This window comes from Pangasianodon hypophthalmus, chromosome 22, assembly GCF_027358585.1.
Source record: "Pangasianodon hypophthalmus isolate fPanHyp1 chromosome 22, fPanHyp1.pri, whole genome shotgun sequence".
Classification (NCBI taxonomy): Eukaryota; Metazoa; Chordata; class Actinopteri; order Siluriformes; family Pangasiidae; genus Pangasianodon; species Pangasianodon hypophthalmus.
Window position 1 is genome coordinate 5,773,797 of NC_069731.1, and position 18,059 is coordinate 5,791,855.

At 38.7% G+C, this 18,059-nt stretch overlaps 1 protein-coding gene across 1 annotated transcript; it reads left to right on the forward strand.

Moving 5' to 3' along the window:
* The first annotated feature begins 527 nt into the window (after positions 1-527).
* rnf144b (ring finger protein 144B) lies at positions 528-17,974 on the forward strand. Its single transcript, XM_026923902.3, has 8 exons — positions 528-673; positions 6,096-6,287; positions 8,579-8,683; positions 9,953-10,013; positions 14,223-14,430; positions 15,277-15,421; positions 15,525-15,614; positions 17,263-17,974. Exons 2-8 carry the CDS (start codon positions 6,159-6,161, stop codon positions 17,434-17,436), a joined length of 912 nt encoding a protein of 303 aa, XP_026779703.1. The 5' UTR covers positions 528-673; positions 6,096-6,158; the 3' UTR covers positions 17,437-17,974.
* The last annotated feature ends 85 nt before the right edge of the window (positions 17,975-18,059 follow it).

Sequence of the window (18,059 nt, forward strand, 5' to 3'; positions counted from 1 at the left end):
CTCGCTTTGTGCACAGGGGCATTGTCATGCTGGAACAGGTTTGGGAATCGTAGTTCCAGTGAAGGGAAATTGTAATGCTACAGCATAGAAAGATATTTTATACAATTGTGCGCTCCCAATGTGGCAACAGCTTGCGGATGGTCCACGTATGGGTGTGATGGTCAGGTGTCCACAAACATTTAACCATATAGTGCACATTCACACCAACTAATATGTCTGATTAAATACATTTTTAAGTAAATCTGGTAGCTCTGCAATGTTTTCAAACTTTGTGGCTAAGGTTTGAAGAAAAAACACATATGGGTGTGATGGTTAGGAATCCACATACTTTTGTCCATATAGTGTAATAATAATAATAATATTATTATTATTATTATTATTATTATTATTATTACTATTTCACTAACCTATTGGAGCACATTAACCTCAGAAAAAGTATATATTTTTATCTGAGGTCATATCGGCCAACCCTCAGTAGGCTGCTGAGCGAGATGAATAATCCTCAAGCTGTTTAATCTGCTCGAAGGAGGAGGAGGAGGAGGAGGAGAAGCCGGAAGTGGTGCGCGAGCAGATCCGTGAAGACGCAGCGCACCTTTCGGCATCGGAGCAGAGAAGAGTCACTCACAGGACCAGGAGGAAAGGACAGGACAGACTGGACGTGCTCCAAACTGAAGTGAGTAGCGACATGTCACCTTGTGTGTGTGTGTGTGTGTGTGTGCTGTACGGGAAATCACTGCGGCGGTTTAGAGGTGTCTTCTGCATGCAGAAGCGCCGCGTGTCGTTTCTCCACCTTCATGGTCTTCATGGTTATCATCATCATTAAGGCTATTTCGGCTCGTCATGCTCGGACTGCGGTATCTTATGTAATAATCCGGTGACAGCGTTTCACGCGCGAGACTGCGTGCGTGTGTACCGACATGCGCGCGCTCCACTGGCTGATTCATGTAGCCTACAATGAATGTTCTCATGCACTGCCATTATGCATTATGAGCTGTATTAGTCGTATTAATCCTTTATTTTTCCCATTAAATGCACAGAGTGCCATTGTTTATTATACACCTGAACTGTAATGACATTAGGATTTTAACAGACAGCTGCACTCTCAGACAACAATGGTACTAAACTGTACTTTTCTGTGTTGCTGGGGTGGTACCCTCAATAGTACCCTCATCTTGTATATCATTAGTATGTGTCTTTTACCTAGAAAGGTGTATTTAAGCTTTATTCTAAAAACAAATGATGGTCCAGTTTTCTTAAAGGTACACTGTATTAATAAAAGATGCACTTGATGGTACCACACTAGTGACAAGGAAAGTACAGTTAAACACTATTTTATCTTAGAGTGTAGATTAGGGTCTAGATGAGGATGAAAATAATCTATGATTAAGTCTCTTTGTCAAGGAAAACCCTAAAGAAAATATTCAAGAATCTATTTATACAAGAAATAGTCACTGGTTTTAGTTTTGCATGTGCATGAGTTAAATGGGATGTAGATAGTGGAGGAGCCCTTTCTGCACTCTTAGAAAAAAAAAAGTACTAAACAGTATCTTTCCTTGTTGCTAGGGTGGTGCCTTCAAGGCTACATGTACTGTACCTTTAATATGTATCTTTCATCTAGAAACGTGAATGTGCTGTACCTTTAAAAAGGTACAAAATTGGACTATAAATAGTTTTTAGAGTATAGCTTTTAAAGGTACACTACATGCACCTTTCTTGGAAAAAATTACCGGGTGTATTCGAGGTACAAAACATGTACCCTTGAGGGTACCACCCTAGTGACAAGGAAAGGTTCAGTTTAATATCCTTTTCTGAGAGCATATCATTCCATTTGTGTTATTGCATGCAGTTCACGAAATTGATATAATCAAAATGTGATTAATACTAGTAATCAAGTTGTTTATATGTCTCTTTCTGTCCTACGGGCTTAATTTAACTACAGTTTGGTAACCAAACCTTAATGTTTTTCTTATTCTTTGTCAGTTTTGTCCTCAAAATGATAAAATGTCCTGTTATTCTTTTCTGGCAAAGGTACTCACTCATAAACAAAGGTCAAATCTACAACCCTTAAGACTTCTTAGGTGTGTCCTTAACTGAACCCTTAAAGTCTCTGCGTATCGCAATTACCTTAAATGTTTACGGCCCGTGTCACGCACTTAAATACTACACTCTTACCACATCTTCAATAAACAGACCCAAAGGCATCAGTGTCATGTTAGCAAACATTTGTGTGGGCCAAAGTGTTTACATGGAAACACTAATGGTAACTTTTCTAATACTGTTGTAACCCAGTGGCATTTTATTGTTTTATTACTACATTGGGTGGCAAAACCAGAGATATCATTGTGTTTTAATGCCAAGTTCACTGCCCAAAAATGTTGTAAATGTTGTAAAAATAAAAACAAACAACCCATTCGCTTGTAATTGCTCGCTGGAATTTCTGTCCAATAATTAGTGCTTCTTGCAGAGACGCTGTAAATGTAGGGCATTAATGTTGGTCACATTGACTGTAATCATGTCTGTGTATAAATCTGTATTGTGCTTCTATTCCACACATTATGAGTAACACTTTTTATATTTTAATATAGAATATATACATTGATCAGCCATAACATTAAAACCACTGCGAGGTGACGTGAATAACATTGATTGTCTCGTTACAATGGCACCTGTAAAGAAGTGGGATATATTAGGCAGTAAGTGAACAGTCGGTTCTTGAAGTTGATGTGTTGGAAGCGGAAAAATGGGCAAGCGTAAGGATCAGAGAAACTTTGCCAAGGGCCAAATTGTGCAAGGAAGGACAACCGGTGTACCGATGACAGAATCATGGGCACCCAAGGCTCACTGATGTGCATGTGGGGAGTGAAGGCTAGCCCGTCTGGTCCTATCACACAGAAGAGCTAGTGTAGCACAAATTGCTGAGAAAGTTAATGCTGTCTATGATAGAAAGGTGTCAGAACACACAGAGCCGCAGAGTGGTCAGAGTGCCCATGCAGACATCTGTCCATCACCCAAAGTGCCTTCAGTGGGCACGTGAGCATCAGAACTGCACCATGGAGCAATGGAAGAAGGATGGCCGGGTGTATGTGCGTCGCTTACCTGGGGAAGAGATGGCACCCAGATGCACTATGGGAAGTAGGCAAGCCGGCGGAGGCAGTGTGATGCTCTGGCCAATGTTTTGCTGGGAAACCTTGGGTTTTGATGGCACAAGGGGAACCTATGCAATGTTAGGCAGGTGGTTTTAACAGTTTAGCTGATTAGTGTAAATTATCATTTGTGTCAATATACTGTACATTTTCAGCTGTCATGTGTGTTATTAGCTGTGTATAAGCTAAGAACGATATTATAAGCAGCTTTTTCTCTTAATATTTTTCTTCCCTTTTTTCACCGTCACCAAGTCCTTATATAACCCAGATATATTCTATATTATGGCATTATGTTATTATCACTGCTACCTTTTTTAGATGGCATGGCTTGCAGACGGTGAACAGGGAGACAAGGCTCAGCTCCAAACACCACCTTCTGTACTGTTCCTCTGGATAAACCTGTCCTAGATTACACAGTATTTACTTAGATACAGTCAACACTCGAACATAATGTCTTTCTCATCTCTGAACCATTTGATCTCCCGAGGGAATTATCTTTTTTAGTTTAAACTTCTTTCATTGATATGATGGTCTATTTTTACATTAATTAATAGTTTATAACTAACCCACTATACTTGCTGACGGTGGTACCAGTAGGATTTAGCTCTTTCTTTCTTCATCTCTAACTAAACGTTATGAGTGATGCAGCAGCGCTTTAGTCCTTTAGTCTGTCCATCTCTCTCCCCTCCTCATCTGTACACTCTGCCGCAGCTGTGTTGTATAGCTGCGTTGCATTCTGGAACTCTGAGTCCAACGTTTGCTGTCTCCACTATTTCTAAGATGGATTTCTCGTTAATATGACGTTGAATGTTGCTGGAAAATAAATGAGAACAGAATCTCATTTTCTTTGGTTTTAGGAGCTAATAACAAAATCCTTTATGTTTGAGCATGTTTACACCTAACTGCTAACTTCTCACATAACAATAATCCAGCACCTACCAACAAATTAGCACTGGAATCGCTTAGCACATCACAAATATTATGATATAAACATATTTTATGTTTCAGGGTGGAGTTTTCTATATCTTACATGACTTTGAGAGTGACTTGCATTGTGTGACTCCCAGTTCTACATTTTTGCACATCTTAAATATTAGCTGTTTAACTTCCTTCCTTTGGTAAATTTCACCGTCTCTGTATGAGGTGAAGTTTTGTCTGTTCCTCATTTTTAGCAGAAGTACAAGTTTTTGTTCCTTATATGTTTGCCTAGTGTCCTTTCTGTTCTGATCATCATTGTGCAAACGGCATTTTTTGGTGCTCACTTTCTTTCTTAGAAACAACCCATGTTTTTTAGGAAAGGTGGCAAAACAGCCATATGATGGTCATGAGGGAAGTCTGGCCTGCTTAGTGTATGGGCCACAGATATTTGTTTCTGCAACAACACCACCTGATTTCAGCATTCAGCTCGCTTGATAAGGAGGAAATCTGGCGCTGTGGCCAAATGGAGCGAAGAAGCTGAAGTGTTTAATGACATCATTAAATCCCTGTTTAAGCCCCTTAAAATCCCAGAAGTGCACGGGTCTGGGCTTACATTGCTCACTCTAGTAAACATGTTACCTGTTAATTTCAATCTAGTTACTGAATAATACGCTTTAATATAGATAATACATATGAATAACAAACTGAGTCTATAAGGGATTAATGCTAACAATTTTATTAGGTCAAATAAAAGAATATACAATTTTTAAGACTATATACATAGTATACTTACTCTATTGCTCAATCTGTACATTCTCTATTTCTGCAAAAAAAGCTCTAATGTTTGCACAATTTATGTATCTATCACTTTACTATCCTTATCTTCTTAAGTCTTTCCTGTTACAATGTCTGTGTCATTGTCGGTGAAATTTAGTGACTTACTGATCTCATTTTATCATTTTCAGCACAATACCGATCTCAGAGCTCTAACTACTGACTGATAGATGATACAGATCTGATACTGACATCCTGATCTGACCTGCAAAAAGCCACAGGAATGATTACAAAATGCTTTGGGCAAATTGTGTTCTAGCATCATGTACCAGATCTGTTTAATGTCAACAACACGCATTTTCACTGCATGAAATATGATATACCGATTCAGCAGTTTGGCCAATATTGGTTTCATGGCAATATTGCATCCAAGCAAAATATCTTATGTACTTTTCCATATCTAGTGCAATTACTATGGTGTTTAATAGGATAAAATATTTTAATGATCTCAAACATAAGGGATAACGATCAGACTTCACTGTAAGCTCTGAACAAAACAAAAGAGCAAGAGCTTCTTTTCTCACTCATAAATGTTCGACTCCTAGCACAGATACGCAGATATGCTGAGTTCTGGCCGAGAGTCTGCTGGGCTAGTTAGTGATCTACGTGATGATGAGCTTGACTGCATTGATGGTGGTTTGGAAACGTCTATGTTTGAGCAGAGTGTACAGATGAGGAGGTGAGAGGGCTGGATAGACTAAAGGACTAAAGAGCTGCTGCATCACTCTGTTTAATTAGAGATGAAGTGAGGGCTTAATCACACTGGCACCACTATCAGCAGGTAGTCAAATGGCATTGTGGGGAAACATTAACCAAAGTGAAAATCAATTGAAAGAAACCAAAAATGTCAACTCAGAATTTCATTACAAAATAAATCTTGGATGCCAGGGATGATCACGTGTTAATTATAAAGATTAATATGCAAGTTGTTTAGGGTGGATTTTTCCTTTAAATTACATATTTTCTACAAGGTACAAATCTGTTAAATTAAATTAAATGGCTCAAATGCCATGGCGCACTGATAGTAACTGCATCTTTTTTTTGCTTATTTCACAATCACAATTAAGAGGATGCATGTTTTCCTCATATTAAAGCAGCATCTACACATATACATACACACAACTGCTATTTGTCTATGACTGCTACTATGACTGTTGTTCAGTCCTCATTCATTCCTTTCTCTCGTCCTGTGTCCTTCAGGAAAATGGAGGACATCACTCCATTATTTCTCAACCTGAGGGACTGAACAACAGCAGCAGCAGCATGGCCGATGCCTCAGACTCCTCCATCCAGACAGCAGAGGCCATGGTTTATTGCAAACTGTGTTTGACTGACTGTCCTGCACCAGAGACGAGCACGTTGCGCTCCTGTGACTGCGTGTTCTGTACCCAGGTGAGTACACGACGTCTTCGACGTCCTCAGATTTGGCCATGGGAAAGACTGTTTGGACTGAATGCTAATGTGAGCAAGTCCTTTACTGGCATATGCACAGTAGAGAACTTGTGACACAAAGCACCTGGACATGCGAGCAAGGTTATACCAAGGTTATACAAATAACACAAAATTACTCACTACTAGTAGACATTAAAAATGTCCAGGGTGGCTGAAATCTTTCATAGACACCATGCAATTAAAGTCTTAACCTGTGTTTGTACATAAGCCTATATTCCTTTGTTTTAGATGCTAAATAAAAAAATTCACCACCACAGGCAACCTGTCACTTAAAACATGTAAACATGGAGCTCCTGACTTAAACAACCAGGTTTAAATTCTCAATTTATTTGGTCAGAAGGTGTTGATGAATCAGTAGCTCTGAAAATAGGTCCAGCTGCTAGACAGATCATAGCTGTATATACATACGCTCATTGTAATGTTATTGTTTCTGTAGTAAGAACTCACACAGGGACTTGTGTAAACAGAGTTACAAACGTGCAATCGTTAATTGAAGGAGATGTGTATTTAGCATTTATGGACGGAGTCTTCAGTGTTAGCACTTTGTAAGAGACAGAGATAAAGCTGTTTTTTTTTAAATATTCCAACACAAGGAAGTCTTCAGGATGGAGGGTTTTGTGTTTTACGGTTTCTTAGTAGCATGAAAAACTGCATTTTTTTGTCTTATTAGAACAGAGGCTGGTGAGGGACTGACTGTTTATATTTGTTATAATGTAAGTAATATTATGAATGCTCCACAACAGTAAATGTGACTGTAAGTGGATAAAAAGTATGACAAGTATGACGTGTCTTTCTTTAATAAATAAAAAATTGTTCGTTTTGGCAAATTGCTGTGGTACAAGCACTTTGGGGCATACTGATTATTTTCCTATAACAGCATGCCCCAACAATTTTATTCTTTATCTAATACAGTCATAAAGACACGCTTTTCTTTCACATTGTACAGTATAAGCATATATTCTATCAGTGTAGGTGCTAAATATAGACAGTCAGTTAGCTAAAATATATAAACAGGGACCTCATGAGTTAATGCACCAGAGTCACAGTGAACAGACAGTCAGCTCAGTTCATCAGTATTACAGTCCATTATATTTAATTATCATAATGGAATCCAATAATTGTGATCTAAATTAAAATATGATTACTCCTGCAGCCCTGACTCAGGTCATTTCCACTGTCTAGTAGGAGAAAGTAAAAGCATCTCATCTCATCTTCTAATCTAAGTGGAATCTCATTAGACCAGGGGTTCCCGAACTGTGGGTCATGACCCCATGTGGAGTCACTTGAATTACAAATAGGGTCAAACTCATTATTTCCTATGTTATTTTATTCATTTATTTTACAACTTCATATTACGAATGTCACTCTAACTATGAAGCCAGGTTTTGTTTGCCAATATTTTGAGATGTTACTGCGAGTTGCATTCAAACAAGGCACATTTCAGTGAAGTGTGTACATGCTAGTGTGACACACCGCACTTCAGCTAATAAAATGGACAAATTTCTCGTTCCATCTACCTCTGCTAGTTCCTCAACAACACTGAGTGACTCACAGAAGTGAAATAAATGAAGATGAAAATATGGCAGAAAAGTTTACTGAATATGGATTTACAAGCATGATGGGAAATAATGAGGAGAAACCAAAACGCATAGGCTTGGAGTCACAGAAAATTCATAATGGGGTAGCTGACCCCTGTATTAGCCATTTATGATTTGTGTCTGAGGGTAAAACCTTAAATCTAATGGTCCTTATTATTGTTCCAATAACAAAGCTGTCCAAATTCACTAAAATATTATTTACAGGCTCATCTTCATATTCTCTAGAAATATTTTCTGAAATTTTTTATATACTTTATCTATTGTTCCCAAAATGAAGCAACCAGCCACATGCAACAACTGTGCTTTGTTGTGAGCATGAAGACGATTCATTCTTGGAGTGCTCCAAGGCTAAGAGGAACACAATGCACGTTCCTCTCACTCTGTACTCACACACACCCTGCTAAACTGCAACCTGATGTTCCAACAATCCAAACCGGTTATGCTGTACGTTTTCACTGCAAGGCGTCAACTCGCTAGGATGCTTTGTTAGGATAATGTGATAAAAACTGGTTCTGAGCAGCCAGGCTGGGTTTATTCATTGCTAGTCGTTATCACCTCAATCAAAATTAGATGAGAACGTTGTCCTCTGAGAAACAGCAGTGTGAGCCGTGTGTTTTGTGTTCTGATTAACAGTGCTTACGTCAGTATGTGCAGTTGGCCATAAGGGACGGGGCTGGCACCCCCATCACCTGCCCTGACGTGGCCTGCAAGCACCCTGGAGCTCTGCTGGATTCTGAGGTATCACACACACACGATCATACACACACACATGCTTGTCTTATTAACCTTATGAGGACCTTCCATTGAAATATGCAGCTAATTAATTATATGCTACACCCAAATATAACCCTAACCGCAACCTCAGTAACCAAAAGGAAACCTTTAGGCCCTTTTTGTTTTAAATAAATGCCGTAGATTTTGTAATGAAAAAAAGGCAGTTTTCCTCATAGTAACTAGTCAAATGTCCCCACAAGGTCAGATATTCATGTACTCATGAGGAAATCTGCTCCCCATCAAGATATAAAAACATGCCCACACACATACAGTACTGTGTAAAAGTCTTAGACACGCTATTTTCTTTAAGTACAAACTTTGTTACAGATTTTTATTTTATGACTTCTACATTATCGAGTCAATACAAAAACATTTTAGATTTCCAAACATTAGTTTTCCAACAATTTAAATGTTACATTAAAAATGTTTGTATGTCAGTAAAGAAAGCAGCATATTACATAAGAGACATAATGAAGGCTGCTGGGTGTGACAGTCACAGTCTCCAGAAGAACTGTAGCTGCTTCTGCAAGATGCTCAATAAAACTTACCAGTTAACTTCGTTATAAAACTGCACAAACTGTACCTGAGACTACTATTTCTTTTTTAAAGCAAAGGGTCGTCACACCAAATATTGACTTTGTTTCATTTATTACTGTTTACTGCTCTTTATAGTATTTTTTTTTAACGTAGAAGCATTTAATTTCTTTATTTTTGAAGGCATCTTTGCTCTACAGCATTACTTTGCATGTGCCTAAGAGTTTTGTAACATGAGGCCTACTGTATATGCACAAAGACCATTTATGTATCTCATAATTGCTCAGCTCTGAAAAAAAAAAACAGCTCTGTTTGCCTGAAACCTCATAGGTGGCTTATTGTTATTATTATAATTATCATGATTCAGTCAGGTGTTGAACAATTAACTATGACTATATTTAGCTAAATTGGGACGCTTAGATATTTTAAGCTGCATTCAAAACAAACTTTTTGTACCTGTTTAATTTATTTACATTTAATCATTTATGACACTTGGTGTGTGCTTTAGGTATCTCATCCTGTTTTTGTCCTGTCATATGTTATTCTTTTGCAATAATCAAAGCTACACAGTGACACACACCTCAGAACGTTGTGTTCTCTTTTGTTAAGCTTTGCGGCTTACGAGTTTGTTTTTCAGCCGCAGAATTATGCTGCTATAGTTACCATTTAGTTATCTTCTTAATTTCCTTGTGCACACAGATTGCCGCTTTTGCCTCTGGTGAACAAGTCAAGTTCTACCAGCGGCTCAAATTTGAAAGAGGTATGTATGTGTGTGTGGGTGTGTGTGTGCATGTGTGGATGTACTGGGTCTTGTTTATTACACAGCAGGTCACAGAATCTGCACATAGCCTGCGGTACTTACAAAAATTGTGCTGTAGTCAAGGGCAAAAGTCTTCTTTCGGTTTCTCCTTCCTGCTCAGTTCTACTTGGCAGTGGCTGAGTGTGTGTTTTACAGGGAGGAGGAAAAGGGATCAAGCCAACAAGCCACCAGGCACATGATAAGTAGGCTAATGTAACAGAGCCCTTGAATCCATCCACCTGTTGTATCTTACATAAGGAAATCCCACAAGGCTACAGACTTTCCACACTTAGCCAGCTGGTGCTCCATTTGGACTATAACAAGATATCATGTCATTATCAACCTTTATACTTTCATGCAATTATATCCTAAAGTTATAAAACTTCAAGATTTTTAAATGGTTTTGTTCCTTTCAAATTGCATGCAAATTTAAATAAAATTATACTTTTGCTAAAAATCTCTTTAAAAGGAAAAGTAAAATGGAGTAAAAACCCTATTGAAAATGCTCACAATATGTAAAGATATTCACTAATATTTTAAGTCTAATTGTAGAATTGTAGAAATTTTATATTTACTTACACTCACTGGCCACTTTATTAGGAACACCTCTAGACCTGATCATTCATGCAGCTATCCAATCAGTCAATCATGTGGCAGCAGAGCAATGCATGAAGTAATGGAGTCTGTTAGGAGTCAAGTTAATTGTTCATTTGTTCATCTTCAGTAACTGCTTGTTCCTGGTCAGGGTCCAAGTGGATCCAGAGCCTATCCCGGGAACACTGGGTGTGAGAATTCACACAGGATGGGACATCACGGGGCACAATGCACACACATTCACGCCTACAAGCAATTTAGAGTAGCCAGTTCACCTACTGGCGTGTTTTTAGTCACCTCCCAAAAACAAGCCAGTAGGCAGATTGGTTAAGCTAAAATTGCCCTTGGGTGTGAATGAGTGTGTTGCATAGTGCGCTACATTAGATAAGATAACACTTTATTAATCCCAGGTGGGAAATTCCAATGTTAAAGCAGCAGACAGGAGAGAATAGACGAAACAGGACGAGACAAAAGACAGTACAGCTGCAGAAGGGAGTTAAAACATAAATTAAATAGTAAACATCTAAACAAATGTATTAAAATGTAGAAAAACTGTAAAGATATACACCGATCAGCCGTAACGTTAAAATCACTGACAGGTGAAGTGAATAACGTTGATTATCTTGTTACAATGGCACCTGTCAATGGGTGGGATATGTTATGCAGCAGGAAGCAGGAAAAATGGGCAAGCATAAGGAACTAAGCAACTTTGACAAGGGCCAAATTGTGATGGCTAGATGACTGGGTCAGAGCATCTCCAGAACGGCAGGTCTTGTGGGGTGTTCCTGGTATGCAATGGTTAGTACCTACTAAAAGTGGTCCAAGGAAGGACAGTCGGTGATCCGGCAACAGGGTCATGGGTGCCCAAGGCTCGTTGATGTGGTTGGAGAGCGAAGGCTAGCCTATCTGGTCCGATCCCATAGAAGAGCTACTGTAGCACAAATTGCTGAAAAAGTTAATGCTATCTATGATAGAGAGGTGCCAGAACACACAGTGCATCGCCGCTTGCTGTGTATGAGGCTGTACAGCCACAGGCCGGTCAGAGTGCCCATGCTGACAAAAGAACATGACAGAGTTCAAGATGTTGACTTGGCCTCCAAATTCCCCAGAGCTCAATCTAATTAAGCATCTGTGAGATGTGCTGGCCAAACAAGTCTGATTCATGGAGACCTCACCTTGCAGCTTACAGGACTTAAAGGATCTGCTGCTAATGTCTTGGTGCCAGATACCACAGCACACCTTCAGAGGTCTTGTGGAGTCCATGTCTCAATGGGTCAGAACTGTTTTGGTGGCACAAGGAGGACCTACACAACATTAGGCAGGTGGTTTTAATGTTATGGCTGATTGGTGCATATATGTATGTATATGTATTAAAACTATAGATATATGTGCAAGATAACCAGGTATACTCACCCTGTATGGTCAGGTCAGTCCACCATCAGCTCATTCATCAGCTAAAGATGTGATGATCAAGGACTAGCCTTTTCAGGGTCTTTATCAGATGTGCTGTCAGTTCTACAGGTCTGTAGTCATTCCTTTGTAGACATCCAGGGTGTTTTCATGCCCAGTGTTCCCGGGATAAGTGCCAGATTCATGTGAAAATGAATGAATGAATGAATTAAAGGAAGAAGCAAATTATTATTCATTAAAATAAAAATCCCTGTTTATTTACCATCTCTGTTGGACAAAATATTGTACAGTTTGTTCCGGATCACAATGTAATATCCACTGTTTCAGTAGAATGACATATGCAGACAGTGTAGGTAAATAAACAGGACAAATTAAGTACACAACATTGTAATGTTCTCTGTATGGAATCTTTTAGCACTGACATGTTTAAACAGTTCTCTTTCTAAAAACATTACCACGCCAGTGACTATCCTACACACCAAGCTTCTCTGTACAAGGGAAGCCATTTGGGTGGACTGTGTCTGTGGTCGCAGTTTGTATGCCAGCTCAACACGTCATACTGAGCATTATGTAATTAGCAAAATACCACAGAGAGCACAGGACAATGAGCTTATTTGCAGTGGCAAAGCTGAAGTATTTCCCTGAACCGCTGGTTCTGTAAACATGCTGGATCTTTGTTGAGACAGAAAGCAGACTCGATTCAGCCGCAAAGCCTGGAAAGGACAGCTAATGCTTATTACATCCAGTGCTGGGACATCCAGAAAGTGTCTGACACAAACACAGGAGAGGTGTAGCTTCAACCATGCTGAAGTGACAAACTGAATTAAAGATAGCATCGTCAGTTAGTGTTTGGAAATTATTTGATGTATTTTGCTTGCTTTTAGCTTAGTGTACGTTTTTGGTAGGGCTTTTCCTTAAAAGCTGCAGTTTGTGATGTTTAAAAGTATTATAAACATTAAAAAGATGATCAGATAATAATAAAAATAAAAAATGATTCATAATGCTGCTCTAGGGTGTCCCCTATAGTCCAGTATCATGAGAAAAATAAAAATGGCAAAACACAAGCTTTTATTTACAGAACTTCAGAAGCTCAATATGTTGAGCTTTTTCTTAATACACAAATTCCTATGAGTAGAATTATTTGGATTCATTCCATCTGGCTCAGATACATCATGGTTTGTAAAAGTATAAAATATACATTGACTCTAACATGCTAGACTTCACCCTATACAATTGATATTGCTATTTTTTCCATTTCAGGATTCTGTTTTCTATTTTCTGGCCTTGAAATGAGCTCCTCTCACAAATATGCTTAGCTCTGCGACATTTGAACATAAGCTGCATTCATAATGACATATTATACACATACATATGCAATAAGCAGCATGTGAACAACATGAGATATCTCTATGATGTACTAGATGGGCTGGATTTTCAAACATGATGTCTGTGCATGTTGTCTTAGTGAAGTGTACTGTATCCCACAATGCAACATTGTTTTAAATATTTAATTCTTAATAGACTATGACAGCTTAATACTCAATACAGAACAGAAATTTAAAATGACACTATCAGAATGTACTACAAAGATAGCATGCAGTGCTGCTGCGAGTCAAAATGTGATAGAGAATGTTGTTTAAAAATGAAAAACATGCACAATGAACATACAAGTTAATATCTTTCAAATGAATGTCTTGTCAAATGATTATTTTCTGGAGACCCCAGAAGAGATATGCAGCCATATACATATACACATATACAGCCAATATTCATACTCGCATGTGTATGAATATATAAGTGTCTGAAAGTAAAAATATCCCATTTCTGTGACATTTTTCTTGTGTTCTTTGGAATTCCTGTCCCAGTGCACATCTTTAGTCTCAGCCAGATGCCCTGTGAACCTTTCTGGTATAAATAAATATATATATTAATATTTAAATATATATAATTCTGGTATAGATAGATGTATGTGTATAAATGAATACTGCACATACTATTCATATCTGTATTTATATTTGTTTAGAACACGGTATCTGTTCAATCTGAATAATTTATTCATATTTTCATACATTCCTACCAAGGAGCTCTCAGCGCACAAGTGTACTGAACAGAGACATAGTTTCATGTTTAAATGTTTTACAGATGCTTTCTGTCTCTCTCGCTCAGGTGTTCAGTTGGACCCATGTAAGGCCTGGTGCCCGGTGCTGGAATGTCAGGCCGTTTGCAGTGTGAACCCTGGTACTGAGGGTAAACCGGTGCCCGTTCCCTGCCCAACATGCCACGGTGTCTTTTGCTACGCCTGCAAAGAATTATGGGAGGATGGACACAGCTGCCAACAGCACCAGCCTCTAGTGGTGCTGCCTGCCAATGACAGGTTAGTGCTGCCAGTGTGCTTTATTAAAGAATGAATAGCCTTTTAATTCAAATGCATCTTGTCATTTGGCTCTTCGCTGACTCTGTATTTGGATTACTCTACAGAAGATAGTGGAATTCTGTGCATTATAATTAACTAATGGATGCCCAGTTTTCCAAAAGCATCACATCATAAATATTGTCTTATTTTTTAGAACTTGCAGAAAATATTTTCTCTGCAAGGTTAAGTTCAACTATGTTTTTATGATCATATTCTATAATTTCTTTTAATATTACTTTAATTGTATATACTGTATATTTACTTACTTATCATGTATATCCTTCCAATTAAAGGTGCGGTTTGTAATGGTTAAAAGGGATTCTAGACCTATTATAGTTATATGATTTTAAAGATACCTTAGAAACACTGCAGTTTGTAACATTGATATGAAGTGAATCTGGCTAGTTTCTTCATTTTCAAGGTTCTCTTTACATTTTTCTGGCCCTGAAATTAGCTCCACCCACAGCCAGAACTGTGCTGCTCAGCTCTGCCTCTTTTCCTTTAAAGGCAGCACACTAGCCATGTAGTTTCAACAGATCAGGTTGGGTCGGTCAGTCTTTTTGTTTCAACTGCAGTTCACCTTGCATACAGAACAGAGCGCTGTAAGCTACAAACTGCTCCTTTAAATGTCTTTATTTATGTATGATAATTACTTCATTTGATAATATTAAATAATTCTTATTATCCATTTTATTCCACTTACTCATTTTATTCCAGTTCTTAAGCCCCAAATAGACAAACTTCTCATCATACTTGATGTACGTTTTAGTCAGCATGTGGATAAAGGTGTGTGTCTGCTCTGTACAGTGCTCAGGCCAGTGCGGACCCAGACCCAGTCATCAAACAGTGTCCCAAGTGCGGAGTCTACATCGAGCGCAACCAGGGCTGTGCTCAAATGTTGTGCAAGAGCTGCAAACACACTTTCTGCTGGTACTGCTTGCAGAATCTAGATGTAAGCACTCCTCTTCTGTTTGACCCAGGAGTTTTTAATGTAAAAAAAAACCTGCAGCAGCAACATCATGCAGCAACATCATGAACCTGCTTGTGTTTTGCAGGGGGACATTTTCCTGAGACACTATGATAAAGGTCCCTGCCGTAATAAGTTAGGACATTCCAGAGCTTCTGTCATGTGGAACAGGACACAGGTACGTCGGAAATTTCTCTTTCTACAAATGAATAACTACACATAGTGGTCTGTTGGTGAGCTTCACCAGTTCTATTTACATTTACAGTACATGTTTTTGGTAGCAACAAGCCAGGCATTGAGCTGTTAAAGGAACAGATTAGAGATCTAGGGTTCCATAACGTGAATTGTATTGTATAATTATTTGTATAAAAAGTTGAAAGCATATCATGTCATTCATTAATAAATCAAAAAATGAGAGTAATGAAACTAAGAAAGTTTGACTTAAGGCTTGGTGGAAGTGTAGTGGAGAATAAACTCCAAACAAGCTCCAAACTCCAACCTACAACAAGCATCAAGTACCACAGGCCAGGCTTTAGAGAGAAATCCTATGGACATAGCAACGTCTATGCTTGTTCTCCCCTCAATTCACTACTGGGTTTCTGAAAGATGTGTATTCTCGTTAGAGATCGTGTCTGGCCCTGTAAGACTGTGACAGGTGTGTCAGTATCTAATCTGTATTAAGTATTAGCTGATACTGAGAGCGCAGATATTTGTATTTTTGAAAAAGTGGGATTAGGACATTCCTAGAGGTGACAGTGATAAAAGTTTCTACCCACTGACTATAAACAAGAGTGAGACATTAGGAAGAACTGAGACTTCCACAAGTAAACATGAGGGCTGGAGTAAGTGCTGGTACTCAGGAGTGATACACAATTAGTCGAGCTAACAGTGAAACAGTATTGCATTGGAGTGGAAAGTAATACACATAACCATAAGCAACAAAGGCTTAAAAGGTGGAAAACATTTACTTAGGTATAAGTAAGTGATGTTAAGTAAGAGGAGGCCTGGGTGTGCTGTCGGCGATCCAGTGCATCCCAAAGGTGTGCAGTGGGGTTGAGGTCAATGCTCTATGCAGGCCACTCTTCTTCCACATGAACCTTGTGGAACCTAATGGGTTGAGTCTAAACCTGTTCCAGCACAACCTCATGGAGGTCCATGAAGACATGTTTTTATGTCTTCATAGACCTCCATGAGGTCATGATGGAACAGGTTTAGACTCAACCCATTAGGCCAGTTCTCCCCTAACATACGACAGGCTAATGTGTGCTTCCTCCAAGACATGTGAAGCCAGCCAAATCTTTTCAAACAGCTGTTCATGCTGCATCCCAGAGCAATGGAACAAACTTGGAGGAAAACACTATCTGCCCTCTTCCACATACATGAGCTCATAGACGCCCACGATTGGCTAGTGTCACTGTGATTGATGGGGGAAAGAATATGGCATCTGTCCCACCCAGAGAGCATGGCCAATTTTGCTTCCTTGGCTCATAAAAAAATCATTTTATAACATCTACTATTTTTAAACACATCCATTTCGTTAGATTGGCTGAAGCTGATTTAATAAATTGACAAAGAAATGGAGCAGAGCTAAGACAGAGATAATTTCTGGGCTGGAAAAGTGTAAAGAAAATAAATTAACAATAAATATGTCAATATATAGAATCAGTTTTTCACTACGTATTTAAATAATGTTAGGATTATTACAGTTCTAGAAACATTTTTAAATAAAATGTATTGCAGGTGCAAACTGCACCTTTCAAATGAACTAAATTTGGGTTGTATTTAAAGCTTAGCTCGTGAATGGATCTAAATTTTGGTGTTTGTAGGTGGCAGGCATCCTGGTGGGCGTGAGCATCATCGTGGTGGTGACATCTCCTCTGCTGCTCTTAGCCTCTCCGTGCATCCTGTGCTGCGTGTGCAAGCCCTGGCACAGGAGGAACGAGAAGAAAAAGAAGAAAAAGCCAACAAAAGAGACAAAGGCAACAGATTTGGCAGTGTAATGTCTTCTCTAAACCACCGCTCTTGTATACAGTACTGTATTTCCTGCAGTCCTCCATCTGCAGTACTGTAGCGCTCTCACATGCCAAAAACCTGTGTTGTTCAGCCAGGCGCTAAAGTGCCTCATTTCTCCAGTGCCTGGTGTTTGGTGGTCTTTCTTTCGCCTTCCATTGTATTATGCAAAAATATTCAACATCAAGAAAGGAACACACATCCATGGCCTGTTTTCAATCCATGCAAAATATATGTTAATGTCTTGCCATGGAAGTTGTGTTTTATATTGTGTTTAAGGAAAATGATGACAGGGCTTTAACTGTAACCAGTATATATATGCTACATAAAGTTAGTTCTATAGATTTGATTGATTTCCCTTTGGGTTCCAGACAACAGGTTCTGATGGGTGTCTGTTTCACCTACTGTAATGTGTGTATATAATGTGTGTATGAATGTGGATGCTGTCTTGTGTTTTTACATTTTCTGTTAACTTTTTGGCATCGGATATTTTGTATTACACCATAACAATAAAATTAATATGAGGTACTTCAGTTGTATTTGAACACTGATTGCTGATGTACAGTTTTCTGATGCAAAGCTGCTGAATTTTATCATTAATAGTCTGTATTTT